This window comes from Rhamphochromis longiceps, linkage group LG16, assembly GCF_057381845.1.
Source record: "Rhamphochromis longiceps isolate RC_006_pf linkage group LG16, R_longiceps_female_GT1.1, whole genome shotgun sequence".
Taxonomy (NCBI): Eukaryota; Metazoa; Chordata; class Actinopteri; order Cichliformes; family Cichlidae; genus Rhamphochromis; species Rhamphochromis longiceps.
This window is the reverse complement of record NC_140572.1, coordinates 17,363,035-17,373,075: the sequence shown is the minus strand read 5'-3', so window position 1 is coordinate 17,373,075 and position 10,041 is coordinate 17,363,035. Positions and strand designations below refer to the sequence as shown.

At 44.1% G+C, this 10,041-nt stretch overlaps 1 protein-coding gene across 2 annotated transcripts in view; it reads right to left on the bottom strand.

Annotated features, from left to right (window-relative positions):
* Nucleotides 1-565: 565 nt before the first annotated feature.
* LOC146650877 (cyclic AMP receptor-like protein A) overlaps nt 566-10,041 on the bottom strand; it is a 53,581-nt gene continuing 44,105 nt past the window's right edge. The window contains exon 11 of one of the 2 annotated variants that reach the window (XM_085384141.1): nt 566-2,202. In XM_085384141.1, coding sequence (XP_085240267.1) covers nt 2,041-2,202 — 162 coding nt within the window. In that variant the 3' untranslated portion in view covers nt 566-2,040. The remainder of the gene's footprint in view (nt 2,203-10,041) is intronic. The other variant, XM_085384140.1, reaches the window with a different exon arrangement.

Here is a 10,041-nt window from a genome sequence, read left to right as displayed (position 1 = left end):
ACACGCACGCACACACACATACGCACACACACACAAAGGCACCAGGAGCACACAAACACTGATCTGACAAATGATAGGGTGGCGAGGCGAGGCGAGCTAATAGTAGGCAGTGCGCCTGCTGACATGCCCGTGGGCCGCGGGTGTTAAATTGTATCCAATTACGGCGCATGCGACGATATGAGGGGGGAATAATAATTCTTCTTGCGTGACAGGGAGATTCGCTTATTTCACGGGATCTTTATATGAAGTGGGGGCGCAGGGCTCGATGTGTTCACACGTTTGTGGGCAAGCTGTGTTGTCTATGCACGTGGAGGAAAAAGATCTGGTTTTCCGGAGGACACGTTGCCCATGATCCATTAATCAAAATCCAGTTAATAACGTTTGGAGATGGGCAGGGTCCGGTAGAGTCCGACCAATAATTAATATCCATTATTTAAGCAGGCCCCGCCTAAAACAGGCCTGAATGTACATACACATAAACAGACAAACACTTTGCAGGCAGGCAAGTGGGAATGAGGAATGGCATCAATGTGAAAATGAAATAAACAGGCCTAGTCTCAGCTTTGTTATGAAATGTCTCTCCTGCTCATTTATTTGATGGAGTGCGCAGCCGAATCAAACCAGCAACAGTGCCGGGGTGGGGGGGTGGGGGGGGGGGGCAGTGTGGGTGATACGGTGGTGTGATTGTGAACTGCAAACCAAAGTTTCACCCAGGTGTGGCTGACACTCGGCAGAAAAGATTTAAAACAAAAAGGTCAAGAGTTGGTTTTCGTAGTTCAGTTTGGCAAAGACGGAGCTGACGGCTGGGAGAGATCCGACCGTAACGAAGGCTTGAAACCAGAAAAAACCAAATGGGCTGTGGCAGAGCATAGCAGGTGGTTCACGCTATTAGCCTGACAATCAGCGACACTGTTCCTTACTTCAAAACAGGCTGGCAGAGGCACCTTAAAGAAACAAATAAAAATTAAAAAATTAAAAAGTATCCGTGTGTGTGTCTACCAGGGGATTTATTTGACCAAAAGCATCTCTCTGTAGTTGTTCATAAGGCTGTGTGTGTTGAATTCGGTTCTGCTTGACGGACACCGCCGAGCAGCAGATCTGGACCAAGAAAAAAAGTTTCATCTCATCTGGTCCAAGGCAAAGTACAAAAATAGAGTGTACAGTTAAATATGTACAATACATTGATCTGTTAGAAATATTGTATAACAAACAAGTGTAGTATTTTTCATTAAAAAAAAAAAAACAAAATAACCTTCCAGAAGTGAATACATGTGCAGCAGTTGCATCAACAGTAACAAAAAACAGGCAGAAAACAAATACTGTGAGGAAGGTGACATGGGTGCTTTGGGATTTAGTTGCCCTGTTGAGGCATCTTGACTGTTTATAACCCCTCCCACTTCTGTAGTTCAACTCCGCACCCACATCCCCCCTGTTGGCAAGAAAATTGTTCAGTAGCAGGATCAATCTCAGGGTAGATGCAGATGCTTTCACGTCAGACACACGGGATACATCTTAAAGGCCTCCTTTTCAACTAATCTCCTGCAGAGACGTGAAAAGAGAATGCTAAAGGAACACCTTGTTATGATTGCCTTTCAGCGGTCCTTATGGGTTCTTTTTTTCTCCATTTTATTGTTGTGGCATGCCGAAATGCTGCAGACGTACAGAATACGATGCAGAGAGGGAAATCGTTTCAAGACCTTTTTGGGAAGAAGCAGATGCGTTTAACATCGAGAGGATCTTTACAGCGCCCTAGTCCTTCCCCTTCTCTTGTAGTAATGCGCTGAGCTGGAGCTCTGTTCAGTATGTGTGGTGTGTGTGTCTTTAGGATATTAAATAGTAAAGGATGGGGATTAATAATGGAACCTGACAGCTCATCTCCGGCTCCTATCTGCCTGACTGTCCCCCACAATCTTCCCTTCCATTCCCTCCCTACCTCTTTTTCCTCCCTCTCAGTTTCTAATCTGCTGCGTTTCTCTCTGGCTCTGACCCTCCTTCGTGTTCCTTCCCTCCATCTCTTTTGTCTCCCTCGCTCTCCCTCCCTCAGGGCCCTCGGTCTTTCAGGGTCATGTCAGGAGAGTAGAAGAGCACATTGGTGTCATCGTCATCGCTGAGGTCGGCCAGGTCAGCCTGCATGTAGCGCACCGCCCCGGGGTAGTACTCTCCAATCCGTGTTCTGTCACAGAGCCGTGACTGCAGAGCCAGCTAGAAAACAGACACGCATACAGTTTGGAATTAGTACACAACACTTATACTGGTGTAGAAAGGATGTTCACACTAAAGCTCAAGACTCAAACGTTTTTGGCCATTAAATTAAAAACAGTGCCCCAGGTAGATAAAAATGAAAATATTAAACCCCAGATTTGCATATCCAAGGCGTCATCGTGAAGCTGTGGGTCGCCGGCCATAAGAACCAATAATCCCCTTCAAGTTCATTTTCTCATGCACCTCTGGACCGCTTTAACCCCGTCTGCTATTTTTTAAAGCATCCATGTTACAATCTTTAATGTGTCAAAACGTTGGCCATTCAACTTCAATTTCATTTTGGCTAAGAGACGAGACTGCACGGAGGGAGATTTGCTGAGCAGACTGAGTGGGAAGTGAAGGTCGCTGTGGTGTGACCAACAAAATCCCGCCTTTTCAATGCAGTGTGTGCTGGAATAGGATGGCACGAGGAACAACTGAGGTCGTTAAGCATTGAATGTTCTGCCTCGGGACGCAACAGTAAAACTTTTGTTATGGTGACATTAAAATGCTTAAAATTCTATATACTAGTGTGAGAAGTACGAGCCGCTGTAAAGGCCCACTTATGCAGAGTTAATTTTAAGACTCATACTGTGGCTCTGCTAGAATCTTTGGTCATCCTGCACAACGCTAGATTCCACCTTTTGTAAATTCCATGAAAGCAGCGTACTTCAAACAATATGAAAAAGAAAAAAAAATAAACGGCAGTGCAATAAAACTTTAATGAGCGTCTAAATCTGAAGAAGAAAGTGTGCAGCCCTACATCACTTAAGCATGAACTGCTTTGATGTGTGCGAGTAGCGGGAGAAAATAGCCTAACTGTCCAGTCAAGCCTGAGCATGTAAATGATATGCACGCTTCTAAACACGCTCACAAACGTCAGGCTCATGAGAGGCAAATGAGATTCTGCTCATTTGAGTTTGTACGTGTGAGCAGGGATATCGATGCACAGTGCCCTAGCCAACAATACTGAAACCGGGAAAACGTTTAGTAGATTACACTGGATCTGGAAATCTGGAATTTTCCTGTTTATCTCAGTCACCATTCCAAATGAAAGTGGGAATAACGGTCCACATTTTAACTTTTAAGCTGCCAAAACACCTTGTCTTGTGTTTTGGCTTCTGCTAAGCCCTGGAAATCATTCATAATGCAGTCAAACCACCCTTCCCTTCCTTGATTGCATTTAATTGCTTCACTGGTACTTGAAAATCCCCTCAGTGTGGGGCTGTTTTCGATCTAACAAAGAAAATTACCTATGGAACTCAAGAGTGAACAATTACATAAGCTTGTTTGGGTGAGAGGGGGGGGACTTTTGTCCCCTTTCAATCTCGCAAACATTACAAAATTCACAGCACAAATCTCGTCTCTGGGTTCCACTGACTTTGGTTCTGTCAGATGAGCTAGTGACTGTGAAACGGGAATGTGATTAATGCACAGCAACTGTTTTTATGCTTTTTGAATGGTGTGATTATGCAAACCGAATCAGATGTTTGGCTGTTTTATATTTACATTTATTCAACTGGCAGATGTTTTGTTTTTTAGTACTGTTACCGAGCCAAGCCAGAGTAGCTCACAGTTCACAGGTTTTTCATTGAAGGACAATGTGAGCTACAGTAGGATGGAAAGATGAAGGGTGTTTAGACCAGTTTAGACTGGGATTTTAAAATCCACATTGCTACCAAGACTCTTGTTCCATTGCAGATCATATGAATAGGACTGCTCACAAACCTGCATGGGATTATTCATGTAAGTGGGAGATGTGCTGATGGCTACTCTGCTGAAATACCCAGAAAAGAGTAAAGAAACGCAGAGTGACATATGCCGTCTTTGGCTGGTTGAACCTCAGATGTGCTGCTGCAGTTTGGATTTATTTATTTATTTATATATATATATTTTTTGCTGGGGTTTCACTGGCAGCCCTGCCAGAAGGGAATACAGTACACATACACTATAAGAGAGCAAGGGGGAGGACTGAACAGAGGTTTAACCAGCTGAGCCTCAGCAGCGTAACAAGGCTTTGTCTGCCTCTCCTTAACACACGACAGCTGTGATGCGCAGTTTCGGTTATTGGTGGACAAAAGGGGGCCATGCTCGTGTGGGCACGCGGTGTTTCCACTAAAAAAAACAAACCCCAAAACCCCAACAACAATCGTGTTTTAAAATCAGCCTGCTTTGCGTTAAGATTGCCACGATACCGAGACATGTAGGGCTTTGGAAGAGCTTCCTTTCCTGCGTGCACACTCATAAACACAGAGAAGGAGAAGTGAGATGTGAGCTCATTGCAGAGCCACGGGCGGTTCAGCTGTATGGCTAGAATGCAGATCAATATCAGGGTAGGAGCGAGAGGAAGAGGGAACGAGACGGAGAGCACACAGGTGGGAGGGAGATGCTGGAGAGCAGCAAAAATAATGTAACATAGATAAATGCCAGAGATGCTGTAACAGGGTACTGGGAACAGAGGAGACAGCAGAAGAGTACGGCGAGGCAGAGATGGGCAGAGAGAGGGAGAAACAGAAGAGCGGCTTCACTGCCGCGAAAGAGGAGGAGGGTGGGGGAAACCGAGGACTAGATAAAGAAAACGATGCCATGACAAAGAAGCAGGTTAATGGAAGAAAATGGGTTTTAAAAAACAAAAAAAAAAACAAAAAAATGCGCTTCTGTTCACAGTAATAACCTGGTTGTGTGAATGCATGAATCAGATCTGTAACCAGAAGAGGCCTCTCAGTGAAAGTGTGTTAGTTTTAGTTTTAGTTAGACCGACTCTCCTCACGCTTAAATTTAGCTTCAAGAGGAAGCGAGGAGGAATGGAAATATCTGCTAAAATCACGACCTGGTCCGATTTCTTTTTTTGTTTTTTGGTGTCATGATTTGAGTTTTAATCTGGTGTGTGCCGAGTCTTTTACTTAACTTTGTAATTCTCTGCACTGCAGTACGAAACATAACTGGCAGGTAGGCTTACTCACCTTAAAGGTCAGTGTCTAACTAAATTTATGGGGGAAAAATGAATGGCAGTGAAAATGTGTGGGTGTATGCAGCAAAGGCTATTTGAAAAATTTAACAGCTACAATTTCTATGGCTCAAAGTAAACAGTGTACTGAAAGCCACCGCGCTTCCTGTGTTTTTGCTCAATCTCTCAACTGAAACTGGCCAATAGACATCGTGCAGGCAGAGTGTGCTGTGCTTTTATGTCTCTAGTGACGAGGACCCATGTCCACTACGAGTCTAGACTCAGGGAAACCCAGTGGTATTCACAATCATGCATGCTAGCCTAATAATCAACCTGAAATGCCATTAAATTTAATCTCATTTCCATCCTGCAGTTTTATTTTTAGTTGACATGGGAGCTGCTCGAATGGCTGCCAAGATCATTTATTTTGTAAGGTTTTTAAAAAAACATGTAAATTAGTTATTTTTAGCAAACTCTGCATCACGATCTTTCACATGTCACCATTCAAATCAAAGCAGCTACTTTTCATAGTGAGAGTGGAACAAATTGTGGATGTTTTGAGGGATCTAAATGTGGTGCCCAAACTCAGCGTTGCTGCCAATTTGCTCCAGTGGCCATTTGCAAGCACTGAAACAAATAAATGGCACATTTTTGCCATACCCTATAAAATGCGTGAGCCTTTCTTAGAACTCACAAAAGTGCTTTTATCTGCACTGTCTCATCCTAATGTGCTATCTATGCACTGAGCAGAACAAAGCTGGCAGGGCCACGGAAAGCAATAATAATGCCTTTTTGCTATGTGCTGCATAAGCCAAAAGGGAACCTAATAAACTGAGAACAATTCAAAATCTTGGAGTCCAGTATCAAGGTTTAAAAAATACCAATGGCACAGTACCAGGCATGTTTGAATGACTGAACATATTGGATATTAAAAAGGTACTCCGCACTTAAATGTTGAGTTTATTGAGCTATAAACTTAATGATATTACTGTCACTATTACTGGGATGAAACACGTCAGTGCTGGTGGTAATGACATTTCTTTGCAAATAATAAAAACCTGAATGTCACTGTTTGAAAATGGCTCAATAAGCAATCTACTGTTTTAAACCTTGCAAAGCCAGACTGCCACAGGTCAGACTGTTTAGGGCTCATCAACATGTCTCAGATCAGCTCAAATCAGCTGTGGGAGAACCCCTCCCACCCCTTAGTGTTTCATACTTGAATGATGGAAACTCATTTACATGAATGTCTGCCATTTCCTGCAAACGCTCTACTTAGGGTTTTTCAGTTTTGGTGCAGTGGTTTGGACTTGTGCTTTTGAGGGCTGCGAAAGCATCACCAGACCCTCACATAGCTCAGCAATAAAGGTGGCAAGATGCCCCCTTTTTAGTGAGAGACAAAGACACACAGAAGCTTTAAGCAGTATCCGCGCTGGAGCCAAAGGCTTGAACTGATGCAGCACGAGACCAGGATGGTCAGGACCAGCATGGCCTTCCACCACATTAATGTCTGTTTCAGCTGATTACGGATTTCTTCACCTCAAATAAACCCTCTGTGGCAGACATGTGTCTCTTTCCATTTTCTCTGGACTGGAAAAGAGAGTGGGCAGCCCTCTCCTCACCCTTTCTCACCCTTTTTCCTCATTTTATTTTTAATACGTGGGGGTGGAGTTAGATTAAAAACTGTGGGTGAACTAACATTTTAAGAGGTCTCTACCCAAAGTACAGGTGCAGATGCAGATACAGCAAATGCATTACATTACAGTCGACGCATGAGTCCACTAGTGGCTTGAAGGTGAGCTGTGGTATTTGGTGCCAAGATGTTAGCAACAGATCCTTCAAGTCCTGTAAGCTGGGAGGTGGGGGCTCCATGGATCAGACTTGTTTGTCAAGCACATCCCACAGATGTTTGACTGGATTGCAATCAGGAATTTTGAGGGCAAGTCAACACCTCAAACTTGTCCTCCTCAAACCATTCCTGAATCATTTTTGCTTGGTGGCAGGAAGCATTATCCTGCTGAGAGAGGCCAGAGCCATCAGGGAAACAGTGCTTAGGGTAGGTGGTAATAATCATAGCATCATAGTAAAATCCACATGGATGGCACGACCCAAGTTTTCCAGCAGAACATTGCCCAAAGCGTCATACTGCCTCCACTGGCTTGCCTTCTTCCTATACCACATCTTGGTGCCAGGTGTTCCCCAGATAAGCAAAGTACACACACCTGGCCATCCACGTGATGTAAAAGAAAATGTGATTTATCAGACGAGGCCACCTTCTACCATTTATCTGTGGTGCGGTTCTACTGCTCGAGTTCCCATTAATGCTGCTTTCGACGGTTGACAGAGGTCAGCACGGGCACCCTGACAGTGTTGTTTTTCATTTTTGCTCCTGGTACTGTATGACGTCAAAGAGAGCGGCTGTCCCTAATGTAGTCATCTCAGGCACACAGCTCTGCCTGTGAGCACAAAGGTCCCATCCACCTGCTGTTTAAAGCCTCTGTTTATGAGGAGCAGCGAATCGGAATAATGATGGATCGTTATGAGCTGTAAATCACGCAAGACTACTATCGCGGAGTCCAGGAATAAAAACATGAAGGTGGGAACGAGCATAACAGGTCACCTTTAATTAAACTGATTTTCTCCGCCTACCCAAAGCAACAGCCACCAACAACTTTTCCAAAGTACGTATGGCACGAGAGAGCAGAGTGAAGACAGCCTAGGGAGAAGGAAAAAAGGTGCTTACCCTTTAAATCATGCAAATGTACTGCAGGCAAGCAGCAACAGAGGCAGAGAGGGAGAGAGCGCTGGTGAGTGAGCACGAGGAGACAGGGTTAGGAGGGCCAGGGTGGGGGTGGGGGGTAGGGTTGAAAGCGCAGATTCGTCGCTTTGAGAGAGGAATGTTTTGATGCTGTTGCAAAACCCTCCACACCACCCCCACCTCCTTCTCTCCCAAACCCCCCCCCCCCCCGCGCCCCCTTCTCTTCCCCGCCAATCTCACACCTGATGTGTGGGGGCTGCTGGGAGCCGCATGCCAAGATGAATAACAACCGGCTGTTAGTCACGATAGCGCACGAACACACGCCGCCTCTCTCTCTCTCTTTCACTCGCTCTCGCTCTGTCATCTTCTTTCTCACCTTCTCTCTCGTTCTCCGTGAGACGCGCAAACAGCGTTTTCTCTGTGATTTACGAACACATTGAGATTCCGTTTCACTTCTCTGTCTCTCTCTCTCTCCGCTCACCACAGTGCAACATTGACATTTGGGCTGAAGGTCACACTGCACATTCCAGTCTTCCACACTGCGCTCACGACCCGTTATCAGCGTGGTTGGTGGTACTGACTAGGCGACAATATGTGTGTGTGTGTGTGTGTGTGCGTGCGTGTTTGTGTACGCGTGAGCTAAGACCACAAAGAATTTTCTGTGTTTGCGGTTCAATATCTGCTCTGGCTCGTATCTGCAGATACAGTCAATGTTTGCAGATTGAGACAAATCTGTGGAGAACCCTATTGATTGTGGTGTTTATTGAAATGCAACCACGCAGGTTTGTGGTTCAAATTTAAAAAAAAGAGAGAAATTAAATATAATATATACACGTAATTTTTTTGGAAAAGCTTGTCTTCATTACATGTTCCTAAGCCCTGAATTTGCCATTTTACACTTTAAAAAAAGGGGGGGGGGGGTTTGTACCAAAAACCCAACAAGCATTTTCCGTACAGGTGGCGTGTGAACACCTGTAACAGATGGTAACAGTCAGTGTGGGAAGTTAAATGGCCTAATTACAAATCCTGAAGCAATTATTTCTCACTGGGAAGAGGGCTAAGATGATGTTGCAAAAAAAGAAGGAAAAAAAGTAAAATGACTTTTGTAGAATTACCACATCATTAAACTTAAACATCTTCCTTACGTAAGCATTTCAACACTGGTATAAACAGAAAATTCAGCCACTCATTTCGATGCCCTTCAATTCGTATGTCTTTGCTGGGATGGGCTTCAGCCACCTGAGTCCCTGAAAGGAGTAAGCAAAGGTACACTGCAGAGGACAGATGGCATTCAGAGCTTTATAAAGCTCCTTTCAGACGTGGAATCTGTGACATTGCCGACTGAATAGATCTGCTGAAGGAATGGATTTTAAACCACGCTAACAGCAGGAATAACAATGATGCTCAATCTGAAATTCACATAATTCAAATGAGTAATCCCAGCGATCATTTTTGCTAAATGTCACAGCAAAGCTGATGTTTTTTTCTTAGGACTAAAATGTATTGGAAAACTTTGGTGATCCCAGACTTTTAATCCGTCACCACAGATTTAAATTTGCCCATTTAATTCACGTGTCTATTACTTTACAGTTAAACTGAATTATATCTGCTAACCAGCTGCATATTGGGTGGTTGCTGAGTGTGTCTACATGCGTATCCTGGTTATGACAATCTTTTAGAAGTACTCTGTTTTTGTCTTTGCGTCTTTATTTCTGACACTTGAATGGGCCGTTGTTCTAGGTGTTAAGAAACCTGGATATGCTTCTGAACATGTTGAAGTACCCTTATACAGCACATCCAGGTGTCTGAATGTTCCAGCCAAGTTACCTCATAGAAACACAAATAATGGTGGGAGCAAGACATTCAAGTCTACAGAAGACAGTTTGCAGAATGCCTGTTTCTCAACATGTAGAGTGAGACAAGTCAGGTCAAAGCCACCTGGGCTTATGTTTAGTAGCTATGAAGATGAACTGTGAGAAACTATTTGCATGCCTAATCAAATGTATATAAGTGTCATATCCTGAATATGGTTAAAACCAGGATAAGCTTAGGTAACCTGGGATACTCTGTCCATGTAAATGCACACATTGTGACC